At 47.3% G+C, this 15,166-nt stretch overlaps 6 protein-coding genes and 1 non-coding gene across 7 annotated transcripts; 3 read left to right on the top strand and 4 right to left on the bottom strand.

Annotated features, from left to right (window-relative positions):
• Positions 1-650: 650 nt before the first annotated feature.
• DFJ58DRAFT_195282 (uncharacterized protein) lies at positions 651-1,376 on the bottom strand. The gene is made up of 2 exons (XM_041379175.1): positions 1,205-1,376; positions 651-1,024 (listed from the first exon to the last, which is right to left on the bottom strand). The coding sequence occupies exons 1-2, from the start codon at positions 1,314-1,316 to the stop codon at positions 762-764; spliced, it is 375 nt and encodes a 124-aa protein (XP_041247140.1). The 5' UTR covers positions 1,317-1,376; the 3' UTR covers positions 651-761.
• A 518-nt stretch (positions 1,377-1,894) lies between these two features.
• DFJ58DRAFT_t61 lies at positions 1,895-1,987 on the top strand. The gene has a single exon. It is a non-coding gene; the product is annotated as a tRNA-Trp (tRNA).
• A 913-nt stretch (positions 1,988-2,900) lies between these two features.
• Positions 2,901-4,764, top strand: DFJ58DRAFT_195266 (uncharacterized protein). Its single transcript, XM_041379174.1, has 6 exons — positions 2,901-3,351; positions 3,410-3,522; positions 3,582-3,737; positions 3,789-3,867; positions 3,924-4,291; positions 4,341-4,764. Exons 1-6 carry the CDS (start codon positions 3,291-3,293, stop codon positions 4,524-4,526), a joined length of 963 nt encoding a protein of 320 aa, XP_041247139.1. The 5' UTR covers positions 2,901-3,290; the 3' UTR covers positions 4,527-4,764.
• An 821-nt stretch (positions 4,765-5,585) lies between these two features.
• On the bottom strand, positions 5,586-6,540 carry DFJ58DRAFT_724659 (uncharacterized protein; the record flags this gene model as incomplete). Its single annotated transcript, XM_041385131.1, has 4 exons — positions 5,586-6,094; positions 6,146-6,300; positions 6,351-6,430; positions 6,484-6,540. 4 exons carry the CDS (start codon positions 6,538-6,540, stop codon positions 5,586-5,588), a joined length of 801 nt encoding a protein of 266 aa, XP_041247138.1.
• An 808-nt stretch (positions 6,541-7,348) lies between these two features.
• On the bottom strand, positions 7,349-8,435 carry DFJ58DRAFT_772442 (uncharacterized protein). The gene is made up of 6 exons (XM_041389224.1): positions 8,349-8,435; positions 8,253-8,294; positions 8,087-8,187; positions 7,698-8,035; positions 7,444-7,640; positions 7,349-7,391 (listed from the first exon to the last, which is right to left on the bottom strand). The coding sequence occupies exons 3-5, from the start codon at positions 8,090-8,092 to the stop codon at positions 7,586-7,588; spliced, it is 399 nt and encodes a 132-aa protein (XP_041247137.1). The 5' UTR covers positions 8,093-8,187; positions 8,253-8,294; positions 8,349-8,435; the 3' UTR covers positions 7,349-7,391; positions 7,444-7,585.
• Positions 8,436-9,006: 571 nt separating this feature from the next.
• Positions 9,007-13,354, top strand: DFJ58DRAFT_866952 (PhoX domain-containing protein; the record flags this gene model as incomplete). The annotated part of the gene is made up of 10 exons (XM_041394195.1): positions 9,007-9,891; positions 9,944-9,966; positions 10,024-10,247; positions 10,297-10,424; positions 10,475-12,019; positions 12,068-12,264; positions 12,321-12,578; positions 12,628-12,809; positions 12,862-12,977; positions 13,027-13,354. 10 exons carry the CDS (start codon positions 9,007-9,009, stop codon positions 13,054-13,056), a joined length of 3,588 nt encoding a protein of 1,195 aa, XP_041247136.1. The 3' UTR covers positions 13,057-13,354.
• DFJ58DRAFT_195222 (Gcd10p-domain-containing protein) lies at positions 13,206-15,095 on the bottom strand. The gene is made up of 10 exons (XM_041379173.1): positions 14,897-15,095; positions 14,717-14,844; positions 14,557-14,660; positions 14,412-14,503; positions 14,156-14,364; positions 13,958-14,101; positions 13,771-13,900; positions 13,623-13,725; positions 13,411-13,569; positions 13,206-13,354 (listed from the first exon to the last, which is right to left on the bottom strand). Exons 1-10 carry the CDS (start codon positions 15,028-15,030, stop codon positions 13,349-13,351), a joined length of 1,209 nt encoding a protein of 402 aa, XP_041247135.1. The 5' UTR covers positions 15,031-15,095; the 3' UTR covers positions 13,206-13,348.
• Between the last annotated feature and the right edge of the window lie 71 nt (positions 15,096-15,166).

Genomic DNA, 15,166 nt, shown 5'->3' with positions numbered 1-15,166 from the left:
TTAAGCTTAAGACCCCAGGACACCTCTGATATGTTCGCTTCAAGGTATACCCTCGCCGCCTGCTAGTATATATGCCAGCATAGGCATCTCTGCTTTCCTTCCCCCGATGCTCATCAAGCTCCTCCGACATGTTGTTCCCATTATATGCCTTACTACTTCCACCTTCGCCGAATTCCTGTGGCGGGCGCTGCTGCCTGTATTCCTTTTTGCTGTGCATCATCCCTCTTCCGCGTTTTCTTCTTTCTGTGTTGTCTGTTTAGTATTATCACGCAATGCATGTTTGCATCAGTAGCGTAGTCAGTCAATGAAAATCGTTCATCGTTCATCTTCGTATGAATTTATATGCATGAGATTAGTATTATTTTGTAGTGGCTTAACCATAACTCTAAGCCTACTCCATATGAAAAACGCGCGAGTGTTCTTTTCGTGGTGTATGCAAACTAGCACTCGATACTCAAGTACTCAACACTCAACTCCAACTCAAGTCAGCAATGACATTGTGTTTAAAAACATATATCTAACCATATGATGCAACATAAATTGAAAAAATGTATAGGTATAGGCATGGGTAATGTGAGCGTAATGAGACGAAGAGCACAGGATCAGGGTGCTGACCACGGGATCTTGCAGGCGAACACCGGATAGCGAGGAAGTACTAGACGGCTGCGCGATGACAGGAAGGTGGGGGAGGTCGAAGTGAGCAGCGAGAGATCGTGGTAAGTGGTGGCAGAAGCGTCAGGTTAGCGAGAGCACAAGAAAGGTCATGGTTGAGTGCGGGAAGCGCCATATTTATGAAAGGGTGAGGAGGGGTCTGTGTTGGCGTGCCGGGGGACGCCGCCCTTCGAGTATGAGGCTGTAGAAACGTGGTAGGTTGTATCGGTGACAGCGCCAGGGCCACAGGAGGTTGAGGGAGTACGAAGAAGCTCCTGGTTAAGCTCGAGGTTGCCATTAATATGAGGCATGGATGGCAGCGAGAGGTCAACGTTAACCGCCACTTCGATGACGGCCTCAGTGCTGTAAGTGGCTGTAGTTGGGTGTGTTGAATAGGGTGCAGTTGTGAGTAGGCTACTGCGTCAAGGGTATGAGAGGAAAAGTGGGCGAGTGGTGCCGGTGATTCTGTGGAAGGATGGCCATCGTCGTCGACGACGAGGAAAAAAGAAAGAAAGAAAGATAGCAGGCCGAGAACTCAGAATATCAAACTTACATAGCCACCAACTTCCTTGGGCTTGAGGGGTTACTAGGGCTACTAGTAAAAAGACCGGCTGCTTGGACACTCTTCTGACATGCTTCTGCCTCGCTCCGAAAAGACCCTGCATCAGTGAACCAATTCTCGACTCTCACGATGAGTGGAGAGTCTATCTACAGCAAACGTGCCGGAACTTCTCTGCAAACGGTGGGAACCTGGCTGTCATTGGTTTCAAGAATCAAAATTGCGCAGTGATCTGTTATTCGTCGACTTATCGTTTCATGCAGCACAGGTTGTTCATCTTCAACGACTCCCTCTGGAGCTAGCAAATAAAACTTTCAGCAAGTCTTTTTGACGTATTGGGAGTTTTTTGGGTTGCAGGACGATCTTTATGCAGAATGTTCGATAGGTTAAGGGAAATATACGAATGGCGGCGGATGACGCCTGGATTAACATTCCGAATCAACAGCGACAAAAGGGAAGTGGCCAGTGGAGTCGGGAACTCAGGGGCGCTACTAGTAGTAATAAGCTACGAGCTAGAGGGTGGGCACCGCTGCGTCTTCCAACACTCACGATTTGTTGTTGACTGTCGACGACTTTAGCCCTTTAGTGACTCGTATACGCAGAGCCGAGAGCACTCGCATGCTGTTCAAATCTCTTCAGCTCCAAGTACTAGTACTATCGATCACATGCATTCAATAATCCCATGAACCCGTGGCGCAGTGGTAGCGCGTATGATTCCAGCTGAACTTCAAGTTCCGGACATCCATAAGGTCATCCGTTCAATCCGGGTCGGGTTCACTTTTTTGTGTGAAAAACGTGCACCTTGTCCGCGTATCAGCATGGTGGCTTCTGCCAGTGCACATATTCACGGCCTCCGGGCAACCCTGGACCCTTTATTTCTTTCTCGTTCCACCCTTTTTTCGGGTTTGCTTTCTCACTTGTGCCTATCCAGACTATTCCAACCCTAACCTGCTTTTTTATATCTCTCCTTTTAGCTACCAAGTCATCTGAGTTATAATTATTATCATCGTTCTCGTCTAACTCGCCACCATCGCCATGAAGACGGCATATCTTCAACATACAACATACAAGGAACGCTGCAGTCCACATCAAGGCATCCATGTTTCATATGACGGCGGCCGCAGACCTTCAGAGAGAGGACGAAGACGAAAGAGCTGATAAATCAAAAACAAACATCATGTACCATCCGGACCGGCTATGAACTCGGCACCGACATAACAAACTGCTTATAGGGTACTATGTCTATTCACAGAATTTGAGCATGGCTATCGGATCTTGTGCCTATGCTGATCCGACTACAGTGCAAGTTATTCACAAGCACGCTGTTGCTATTCCACTGCACGGTGTACATTCGGTGTCACGGTGCCCCGGGCCAATGATATTGCCTATCAATACAGGATTCAACTTGTGGCGTGTCGTCGGAGTCAATCACCGCCCCTTGCGTGGAGGACGTCTTAATCTCGCTCAGTAGGTACTAATCCTGCCACCAGCCTGTGATAAGTATAGTAAGTATTTCATATCAACTGCAGAGCAGTATCAACGTGCAAGTTGGCTGGTTTGGTCAAAACCGCCGAGGGATTTGGTCATTTAAATTGTTCCGATCAGAGGCAGGTGAGTTATTGCAAATTTTCTTTCAAAGATAATGCTCGATTATCGACAACAGTAGTTCCTTACCGCTATGTGCTAGTACATGCTACTAAGGCAAGTATCGAATAGAGTGAGTCAATCTTACTGCCTAAATGCGAACACAACTCTACCCCACGGATCAGTAGTTTGTCGCCTGTAACAGTGTTTGATGCAGCTATCAGATGGTTGCGAACGGCACGGGGTGAACCAGACTACTCTGGGAACAGTTGGACACTGGCGTCAGGAGATGGCCGGTAATTTCATTCAGCGTTAGTTGGTATCAGAATTCTTTGCATGCACTACAGCACGGGCGTTGGCCATAAATCCTTTATATGGACCCAACACAGCTTCTCGCGACGAAATATTTATGCTCTCGAGTTTCTGCCCTTTCACAAGGTAGTTGCCTACGCTCGACCATCTGAGAAACCTCACACTGGCTTGCACGACTGTAATCATGGGCATACATATGGATACGGCTGCTTTGTTAGGTTTATTTCTCGAGACCCTATTGTATGGTGCGTAACCGATCACTAGTGGAAAGGTCATAGTACCAAACTTCACTATCCCAAACAGGCGTGTTCCTCACTTTATACTGGTTCACGTTGTTCATTCTACTCAAGAAGACCGGCATTCAACGGCAACTCCTTCTCCCAGTGGCATCCTTGTTGTTATGCATTGCAACGGCCGTAAGTCGCTGAGTGTAGTCGAACCTCTTCGGGGAGTAGCTCAACATGACCACTTTCAGCATTTAATCATTGATTTTGTTCGAGCGTTAGAGGCATTTGTATTCAAGGTGGATACGATTGATGCAAGTGACTACTATTCCAACTTTGCTTCGCCATTGTTTGTTGCATCAACGGCACTTTGCATCACGCAAACCATTCTCGCCGATGCGATAGTTGTGAGTTTCTCCACATAGCATGTTCATTTCCCCCTCTAAGTAGGGCCGTAGGTTTGGCGATGCTATGTACTCAACGACAGAAGTCTGTTGGTTGCCATTCCTGGTTGTATCATGCTCTTAGCCAGCGTGGGTGAGTATCTCGAAAGGTACTATCCGACCATCGTCTTATCCCGAAACATTTCGCAGCCACTGGATTCTATGGTATCGGGTCCCTTTCTCGGGCCCGTTTGCTGTCTAATGTCCCCCTCGTCGACTATGGGTGTATCGCCACGTTCGATGCATTGACCATGGGTCTCAGTGTTACCAGTACCAGTATGTCGATTGGATCCAATCCGCATGCTCCTGATGAACATGGTGATGCAGGTTTGAATGCTTGGCGCATATATCGTACCCGCTATTTCATGCCAGAGGGCTTTGCCGCGTTTCTACCCGTTTTTCTGGTCGTCATCGAGAGCGGCGCATTTTATTCCACGAGTATCCTTATGCTCCTCTTAACATTCTTCATTGGATCCAATGGCCAATACACCATGCTGGATATTATCACTCCCATTGTGGTGAGTTTACAGAGCTTAGACCCAAGTGATTCACAGCAATTTTGTTCAGGGGATCACATTTTGCCTCATCATTCTGCAAGTACACTTCGACATAGGTGGCAACTCGCCGGCCGAAAGGCCCACTGAAGCACATGGTACTATCACGAACCTCTTTCGAGAGCGAGGTGTACGGGAGGGCTTCGCCATGGAACCAATGACTGCACATCACAGAGGAACCGAAGATCATTTAATCTGATATGATAGGCAGAAGGAAGACAGTCTTTCCTTCGAAATTAGAAAGAATGGTTAACGAGTCTCGGAGGGTATCTTCAAGTTGAAGATAGGTTCGTCTTCTAAGGTAGAGCTCGTTCAAATCCATCCTACATCACGTGGCGTGACCCAGTGTGACCAAGAAGTTGGATAAGTCTGCCGAGTATGCCGAGCATACTGGTAGTAAGTAAATACGAGCAGTAGTAAGTGAATATGAGTTGTAATGTAGCGAAAAAAGTCACAAATGATAATGAAACTACTCAGATGGAATTTGAGATACTTGTGGTGTCAAAATCATGCATCAAGTGACTCTGGAAGAACTCGATTGGCCACGATATTTTTTCACTGCCCATGCAGCTCGCATTTTGATAAAATGTAGATGATTATTGTGCAACTCAGCTCTTCAACGTGGTGAGTCTTTTGTTGCTTCTTTGCTTGAGCTTTCTCTAAATTGCAGCTCCATGATTTTCGAAGGCGCTTGAGCTGCGACGGATTCTTGAAGGCCATGACTCGGAAATCTTAGTGTAAGTGCAGCCACTCGGACTGCCGTGAGTACAGTTGCTAGCCGACTGTTTGTTCCCTCTTGCCGCTTCGGCTATAAGCCAGCTAAGACTCAAAATTCCAGAACATCATCATCAGAGCTCGTACAAACAAACGGGAAAAGCGAAAATTTCTCATTCTTAATTGCAAGATTTTTCGTGTAGCCATTAAGGATCTTGCTTAGTTGTTGATTAATGGTGAATTTACATGCAATTGTCACACTTTGTCACGTGACATAGGATGGATTTGAACGAGCTTCTACCTTATTCTTGGTAAGCAGGTAGATATACCGGCTTTCTCTGAATAAAAACTTGGAATGCGGGGACGGTGGTCACTTTATAGCAGTCCAATTCCATCGATGTCCTTGAAAGCACAAACAAGGTTTCTTGGGTCTCCGTAAGTTACAGTAAGATTCAAGGTGTCCTCATTCGTCGAAATTACGAAATTATGCAGAATTTACGCTAAGCGTGTATGTGTGTGTCATGGTCCTCAGGTACCCTCTGATCTACTCTTCTTCGCCTTCATCATATATCCATTCCTTTGGCCATGTAGGCGAGATCTCCCTCCAGTACGTGAAGTATGTCCCCAATCTCTTACGTCGCCCTTGCTCTGCGCGCACCACATCCCTCACATTCTTCGCCTGCTCCCTCAGCATTTTCACTCTCTTGCGTAGAACGGCAACCTGAGCGAGAGTACGCTGATCGTTGGATGTGATCTGGTTCATAATTCCCACCGCCCGGTTTAGCATCTGTGGTTTTTCGAGCGGGGGGGTTCCTGAATGCGAGTTGAGGGGGGAGCCATGCTGACTCGCATAGGATAAATCAACATCGCTGGTGTCATCGTCCGGAGTCAAGTGCCCAGTGTGACTTTCCGGTACCGGTGAAGGGCCTTGCAATATTGCTGCTGAATTTACAGTGGCGGCATCAGTAGCATCTCTGGCTACTGTAATCGGAGCACTTTTTTCTGCACTGAGCACAGATTTCTGAGACCCTTCCTGCGTAGGAGGATAATCAACTGGATAAATGTCAGTTTTTTTTGCACTGCGACATGGTACATGACACTCACAACTTGTGTTAACAGGTACGTCTATGATTTGTGTTGATGGACCAGCGACTGGAGGAATTTCCTCGCTAGCTCTTCTTATTGATCCAGAAGGAGGCTGGTCTTGCATGCTAGTTCTCAACCTCTTCCTCGGAGGCTCTTCACTCCCTTCATCCTGACTGAACCACCATCAGAACGGTTCATTACGCCGAGCATGAAGGGCACCTACTTTTGCGGAACAACCTTGTAGAGCACTAGGAGCTCTTGGATAATTGTCTCGCTCTTCATGTTAGCCTTAATCTTATTTTCCTGTTTCCTAATCATTCACTGTGTGGCATTCAAAAAAAAATTGCGACACACACCTTCGCGAGCTTTTGCAGCTTTGCACGGGTGAGCTTACGAAGTGTAGCTTCGTCCATGTCAAGTGTCCCCGGACATGTAGCCAGGGTCAGGTGGTTAGATGTGTGCGCGTCGTGATGAAGGGATACGTCGTTCATTCTGCGTAGTGTTATCTTTGGCACACGGACACTCAGATAGAGAAAAATGGTGCTGGTCGTTGGGACTGACGAGCTTGTATAAAATAAAGATAAAAAGCAAGTGGGGTGCTTTTATGGAGGCGGGATGTGGTCTGTGAACATCCACAATTTAAATCCACACCTATTGTGGTGGTACAGATATATTCACAATAGAATTGTACCACAAGCTGTCGAGGGAGCCGGCTTCAGTGCTCCGGCCGAATTACTGTGGAGTTGATTAACACAGATAACTTACAGCACTCAGCTCGTACGTACATCACGGACCTTGTGCACTCCCGTGCACTCCCATCATGCCCCCACTCTCGGCGATTGATGAGCCATAGTCATATAATTCTAACATGCCAACTGTACGACTCGCGGTACCTTCTCTCGGATGGAAAAGCTCCTCCTGCGTGGGGCTCGAGAGTGAGCGATCGATGAATCAGACCCGAGGTCACTTTGTTGTAGGATACTCCCAAGGGACAGGCGTTCAACAAGAAAGCTGATTTCCTGACCCGAATTCTGTGACCCGCACTGTACTGGAGTTCATCATGGTGTTTGTTTGAAACGAACAGATTCTGCGTTCTACCACGGGTCTTCTTGTCACATTAGATTCTCACATCGACTACGTACCATACAGCGTGCTTAGTCTTTCGCTCAGTACGTATGAAGGTATCAGGTTGAGGTCATGATCTAGATCATGGATGTCCTTATACAAACCTAAGATAATATCGTTCACAGTAAGGGTAATAATGCTATGAATGACAGTCAGAAGGGCGTGAATCTTGCAAGCCGAGAACAACTCACGTATGAGGCGCAACACGAAGAAACTGCAGTTGACCTAGATGGATATTTTTAATAAGACTTGTCGCTGTATGCATGCCGCTACATATCCTTGTACCACCCGAACCTTCCAGATACAGTCAATGAGATTCCTGTAGTGTCCCTGCTAAACGTCCATCAGGTGTGCACGTTGTTGGTTGGTTGTATACTCGGGTTGGGGCCTGGACATGGATATCGATAAGGCAAAAATTCCCGCTTCAAGCAGGGAGCCAACTGACCGTATCGGCAGGCTGCGTGACAATGCACTACGCGGTGTCAGACTACAGTTGTTGGCTACTTGATAGAGTAAAAACACCACGCAAATTCCAGACACGGACGAACTAGCGAGGTAAGTCAATATGCTGTTTGAAGGATATAATCCATGCGAGCCAAGTTGATTTTTAGCCCATTTGTATGTAGGAAGCTGAACCGAAGATCCCATAGCTGTTCGTAGAATGGCTGCATCCACACCACGTAATAGACCCCAAAACTTATCTGTCCTAAAAATAGTGATCCATACGTCAAACGAGTTCTTGCAGTGATGTTGTGTCCCAACTGGCAGTATAGGGGAGTAAGCCTATTGACGCTGTCATTGATATCAAACAATGCGAGAGCATGTCGCACGTACCTGCATTTGTACCTTTATCAAGAAGAGTGGGTTCCCTAATGAAGCTGTTACATGCGAATAAGAAAATAATATCCGTGTCAGACCAAATGTCACTATACTTCCTATTAGCCATTTGCGGCATCAGCTACAACAGAAGTCAATGATATCTGGTCGGTGATGGATTTACCTATCGAACAGTTGATTGCTCGTCGAAACGACTCGTAGAACCCTGTAGTAATAACTCAGAGAAAGTCTGGACAGCAAGGCTGAATAAGTCGCTTACCTAGACGTGACTCTCAAAAGTGTCTGCCATAAGGTATAAATATAAATATCGAAAGAGCATCCCTGAAGCTTATGATGGTAAACGTGCTAGAAGGCTATCAGACAGAGCAAAAATGAATATAGACACTGCGGGTCCGAGTCCTTTTTGCGAGCCTCGGATGCCCTCGTTTCTCCAAGTTTTGCCAGAACATCCAAAGCATCCTTATAGACACTCTTTTTTCCACCTTTGACAAGCTCACCTGCCTGCATGCCAATATATCATGTTTTATAATTCACGCCATCGCAACGTACTTTGGAGTTGCAAACGCGTCTTGGCTACTCCTGCAGGACGGCATTACTGACAGTGACGGCTATGCATCCCGCCAGTCCACCGCAAATAAAACTTTCAAGCGTAGAGAAAGGCAGTAGCATAGTAGAAGAAGCCATACCAGAATGCTACCGGCCAGAATGGCGCGCAAGTACAGCTGGTCAATTAGAGTCTACCATTTGACATCGAGTCGGAGTTCAAGCTGAAAGAGTGTTGCCGGATATGGCAAGTGTCGCTCAAGTCCTCTGAGCGAACGTGACGGTTGGTGACCTCCGAGTTAACCGTTCATCTGAACATGACTCTGACGAATAATGTGTTCTAGCTGATAGTAATGTACCAACTTCGCCGTGACATGCACTCATTCATTAGTGCCAGGTCTGCTTTGGCTGTTGCATTTCTCGCCGTTGTATTTCCTGTCGTCACGCGTGCGTTCTCGTCTCCGATATACCTCATCCTCCTTTCTCCTGTGATCATACTTTTTGTGGCGATCTCGTGTTTTGTCGCGAACATTCTCGTCGGAGTTGCCTTGGACAGGCAACCAGTTCATAGGAACGCGCTCATACATGCAGCTAGACCTCTTGCCTTCTCAACTCCCGCAGCATGGCAGGCAGTCCTCACTCGTTCTAACTGGTCGCAGAAAACTCCACAATCATTGTCACCTTTGTACCCTGACCTACCTGTTGTGTCATCTACCCTCAACGATATCATGATTTTCGTCGTACGCGACTTCGTGCTCACCTGGTACAAAGACATATCACCATCCCCTTCCTTTCCTACGGCAGTTTCTTCAGTACTTCATGATTCCCTTGAGCGGCTTCTACAAACAACCGCAACTGTTGACCTTTCTGCTCTCCTAGTAAAGCGAATTTTGCCCAAAGTCACTGTGCATATTGAGCAATTCCGCCAATCGGAGGTCACACTTCGCGGTGCAGCCCTGGAACGTCGTCTCACGCAATCCGAGGAGTTGGATATGTTGTTGGCAAGTAGATACGCTGGCAAGGGCAGCAAACTACATCCTGCAGTGGAGAATCTGTCTTCTACATTTACGAAACAGAACGAAGAAATACATCTCAGAACAATTGCGGAGCGGATGCTCTCGCATGTTCTTCCGGAACAGGAGGCCCACAGTAAGGTTCTGAGAGTAGTTGTCCGAGAAATCTTAGTATGCGCGGTGCTGTATCCGATCATGGATATGGTGAGCGATCCTGATTTCTGGAATCGGATGATTGAGCAAGTGGTATGTTATGTCCTCAACTCAAGTGCGAACGCAGTCATTGACCCCGAGATAGGCTGGCGCCGCAATACACCAGCAGTATGTGGCCAACGTGCTCGAACTTTTTTTTTCACACTTTTAACAATGCACATACAGGAAACTCATATCTCAAGTGAGAAATGTTTTAGAAGCACAATCACCCCGCCGGCACAACCGGCTTCCTTCAACAATTTCAACTGGAGACACCATCACGGTTAGAACTGATATGCGACAGTTTGAGTCGTTCCTCCGGAGTATCAATCGTTGTTCGTCACTTCTGGATGCTCGTCGCCTGAAGAATGATATCATGGGAGAAATTCGGAGAACGAGGTTACTTCTTGGTTAGTTTATTCAAATAGTTTACTACATTTTATGTTGACGCTCCCACAGCTAATCACGAGAAGGAGGATTGGATAAGTGGCGAGAAGACAGAAGACGTAGTAGCTTTCCTTGACAGGCTTTATACTGCCAAAAGGACTGTCGAACAACGAATAGTAATCTTGGGTGGCGAAGATTCGGTAAGCTGCTCTACGAGATTCATAACTTCTGCTCATGCAAATAATCGTAGAAGTCAGCTGCCTCGCCTGAGTCTGGTTTGCGGACCCAAGTCGCTCTACGTGACATCTTGAGCAACCCGACATCACTGTCCTACTTCATGGAGTTTATGGATCGTCGGCACCGCTCACTCCTGGTTCAGTTTTGGCTAACAGTAGAAAGCTTCAAAAACCCATTGGAGTCAATAGACTCAAGCTCATCTGGGGATGAAGATGAGCCTTTACAAGGTCCTTCAAGCTCCTCGACGCTCAAAGAGGACATTTCAATGATTAAGGATCTTTACTTCTCCGTCACACCACCTCATCCTGCTTTATCATCCATCTCTAAGAAGTACATCGATATGATACGCTCTTACGCACAAAGTGAGATCCCTCCGGGACCTTTGGAGGACAAGAAAGTTCGTCGTAGCGTCATGTTGGCGCAGAGACAGGTTGAACAGGCGATGGAACAAGACTTTGAGGACCTTCAGAGATCTGAACTGTGGTTCCGAATAGTCGAGGATTTCAATCGGGCTAGTGCTAAATTGCTGGAGCCCCCTGCAGGTCGTATCCCAGTACGTTCGATGTCACCCCCGCCACTGCCGGTGTCACGTCCTCTCGGCATTGGATCTGTCCACATCTTCCGCTCTGAATCTTCCCCTTCCTTGAGCTCTGTGATTCAGCGCATAGAATACCCACGGACGAGTCCACCCACTGCTCCACGGACCAACATTGATGTGCTCATGTCTCCGGTTTCAGATACATCATCAAATACGTCCAGAGCTCCTCTCTTCGATGATCCAGAAGATGCCCAAAGCGCAGATGAAGCAGAGAGAATGAGAGCCATCCAGGCCGCGCTAACGGACATCATTGCCACTGAGCAACTTCCCCACAGTTTCCTCCCTCGAAGCCAGGACAGAGGCAGGAATCGCCACCTCAGCGCGACTTCACTCGACAACAAGAAGGACATTTTCGGTGAAGAAGAAGAAGATATGATCGACGAAGATGACGACAGAGCTGAAGGTTCTGTGGATACGGAACAAGGAGCATTTCAGCTAGCCGGCCCTGGAGACCTTCAGCTCTCGTACGAGATTGCACGCCTTGGTGATAAGATCACCAAACTGGAGGCCCACGATGCCATGCTCGACACGCTTATCAAGAAAGCAGAGCTAACAGGCGACGCTCAGGAACTGCGTTTGCTTCAAAAATCAAAGTCGTCTATGACCCGCGAACTTCGAGAGTTGCGTTTCCAGAAGACCCAGTATGAACAGCAAGAATCCGCAAACCGTCTTGTCTCCCATCGAACGAAGGTTTCTATCGTTAGTTCGACAGTGGGAGAAGAAGAGGGGAAATCCGTAGTGCGATACCTCGTTGAGGTCCAGCAGCTTGCACCCGACGGAACATTTGCCTCTGGGTGGGTTGTTGCAAGGAGATACAACGAGTTCCTTAGGATGCATAACAAACTGCGCGATCGGTACGCGCTTGTCAAGGGTCTCGATTTCCCAGGCAAGAGGCTTGTTGCTTCGCTGTCCGGCAGTTTCGTAGACACAAGGAGACATGCGCTTGAGAAATATTTGCAGGTGAGGAGCTCGCCGAAGTCTACTTCCTTCGCATACTTACAGTAGCAGAATCTGATTGCTATACCTGTCGTCTGCGAAAGCAATGACCTTCGCGCATTTCTGTCCCGCGATTCACCATTCATTGCGTCCGAAGTCCAAGAGGATGTCCCCAAAGGAACCGCTGGCTTCTCAGGGAAAAACCTAGTTCGATCTGTTTATCGCTCAGTGGCAGAGAGCATTGATGATATGTTCTTTGGCCCGTCAATGTTGGATGTTATGATTCAAAGGCTTACCCGACAAGCCGCAGAATTCGCTGGCATAGTCGGGATCGGCGGTTCACGATGAGGACCCTCGTCGCTCAGGCACTGAAAGCGTTTGGGAAGTCTACGTCGGAGGACACGTTCATGCACATGTCTAGTGACTTGCGTCCTTTGGAAGGAGAAACTAGCACGTCAACGTTCTCTGCTCCTATATGCGACCTTGTCCTTGCTATCTTTGAGCTCAACAAGAAGGACAACTGGCTCCGGCGACAAGCGATTGTGATCATCCTCCAGCAAGTACTGGGTGGCACCATCGAGCGGTGAGCCCAAATCTTGCATAGTCTTTTCACTCCCCTGACGTGATTAAAGCCAAATCCGCCAAAGTATCAAGTCGTTGTTTGAAGAAAGTCGCATTATGCCTATCTTGGCCTTTTTCAAAGATTCTCTTTGGCCAGGTGGTAAGCTGAAACCGCCTGGTCAACCACGGTCAACCGAGGAGGTAACACGTAGTCGCGACGAAGCAAACCGCAAGCTCTCCGCTTTAGTGCCAGGTTTGCTGGGGTTTTCTCCCCTAAAAGTATGGATTAACACCACGATCTATAGATCTTGCTGCCAACATGATAGGTCGGTCAAACGCTCGGCGAGGAGCAAGACGAATATTTGCCGTCCTGCAGAACAAGCGCTTGAACCAACACATTGCCTACACCATCGTCGACGAGGTGTGTTTTTCATTAAACTGCAGAGGATGTTGCTCACGAACTTGTTCAGATTGTCGCTGCAATGTTTCCTGAGCCCTGACATCTGAAAACTTATATTAATAAATAGTTTTGTTTGATACTAGTTATCGTGGAAGGTAGATTACTTTGTTACCACTGTTGTACGATCCGTTAACCCAATACCAAAAGGCTAGCCTGTTGGTTCCATCTTGTTGGTTAGGCTAGCTTGGTCAGCTACTGTTGTGTCGTCTTCCTTGAGCTCCGTAGTTTCATATGATTCTAGGGTTTGAGGCACCGACGAATCTCCTTCGTCAGCTTCCTTCTTCCGTCGTTTTGATTGTCGATGAGATGACACTTTGGAAGCATTCGGGTCATCATATCTGGTAAGCAATCGGTAAGCATTCATTCGCGAGTTGACTCGTTCTTACACTTACACTTTGATTGCGTGTAATAAGAAACCTCCCGATCCTGACGTGTTCATCGTCGGGTGTGTGCGACCTGGTAGAACTTGATAGCGTCGCAGCCACGATTCTGTAATTGATGGTGCAAGATAGCTTGGGTCAAGGCGCAAATTCGATTGTAGTTCCGTGAGAGGCTAATATCCAGGTATCCAGCTGAACTTGTTCATTAATGGGAAGCACAACATACCTGGCTAAATGGGCTTTGAACGACTATGGATCCTGATCCCGCTACATATAGAATCAAGTTTTGTAGGATCTCCAACGGGTCGTAATCGCTAGCGATTAAAAGCCTGCCAAGCGTCGGAAGAGATATGACGTTATTTGATGGCACTCACGCATCATATTCACCAGCAAATAACTCCTCTCTTGCGTTTAAAAGAGAATCTGCCGCATTCTTCCGTTTATCAAGGCGAATCCTATGTCGTTCTGATTTTCCCACTTCCGACGATGACTCTTGTGCTACAGCTGCCACTGGATGGGAAGTATGGCGTATCCGCAAAAAAACTAGTCAGGCTCACTAACCTGGTGTATAGTCTTCCTGGGCAGTTGCCCAATTCAATGACGAGTGTATTTTTGTAACGACGTCTTTGCGAAAATTCATCAGGGTCATGACAGGATACGCGGGTGGTGAATCGACATCGCAGATGGAAATCAGTCGTCCCTCCCCTGCAAGAATTAGATCCTTGACTCATACAGAACCAACAGCTCTCAGCCACTCACCTCCCAGTCTCTCAAGGATTGCCGATACAAGAAGCCCAGACGCGTCGTCAACAGCAATGTACCTGCCGCCGGGGCGAACATTCGCCAGATTCAATATTTGAGACAGTGTATCCGGTCTGATATCACGAATCCTGTTCTGGTCTTTTTTGAACCAGTGGTCACAAACATTGTAAATTGTCGGTTCAACCGTACTGAAGGTCTTGGAGTATCTGCTCGGTATGTCAATTAAATTGTCAACAAATCAGGAATAGCATACTTGGCTTCCTTGCGTTGCTTATATTTCTCCTTGCTATATTCAGTTTTCATGGAATAATTAGCATGTTGTTCGATCTGAGCCTTTATGATGTCCTGCGGAAATAGATTATACTGCGATTCTGCATGAAATAAGGCCCAGGACGCACAGAGGCATGCACGCCAGATTTTTTCAACCCTTCAATCTCGCTAAGGGTAAGTGGCTGCACGAATTCACCATCGTTGATGAGCTCGTTTGTAGCATCCGTTTCCTCTTCGTAACCACTAGTCATACATAGAAATTTTGGCAGTGTTTATCAAATCCCTTACCTACTTCTTGTAGAGTATGGGGCGGCTGGACGGTGAGTTCTTTGCCACGAATCTCATACGTCAATCCGTATGGATGACCGATCAGCTCGTTTGCGCGAAAGGAGCCGACTCTCCCTATAGAAACATTACTTCTCGACTCAGTTCAGTAATGGTAGGAAACAAGACAAAAAAACCACTCACGCATCCTTTTCCACCTTGAAGCCTTTGGTCTCGCCATTAGGTAGTCTGAGCAGAACCGTATGTCCTGACTGGATGGTGGTCGCCTTGAATGTATTCAGGGCGCTTGTTGCATCTTCGCAGTCAGGGATATCCATGGGACGCCAACGGTCCACCGACAAATTTGGATAGAGTCACTGTGTTACGAAAGAAATGATCCGTTGTGAGTCACACCGTGTTCGGAAACTTAGTACTATCGTGAGCGATTCGTGACTGCCCTCCACCAAGTTCCAA

This window comes from Suillus subalutaceus (assembly GCF_016647625.1).
Source record: "Suillus subalutaceus strain FC151 chromosome Unknown DFJ58scaffold_21, whole genome shotgun sequence".
NCBI classification, from domain to species: domain Eukaryota; kingdom Fungi; phylum Basidiomycota; class Agaricomycetes; order Boletales; family Suillaceae; genus Suillus; species Suillus subalutaceus.
The sequence above is the reverse complement of the archived record's forward strand: the minus strand, read 5'-3'. Positions and strand labels throughout refer to the sequence as shown.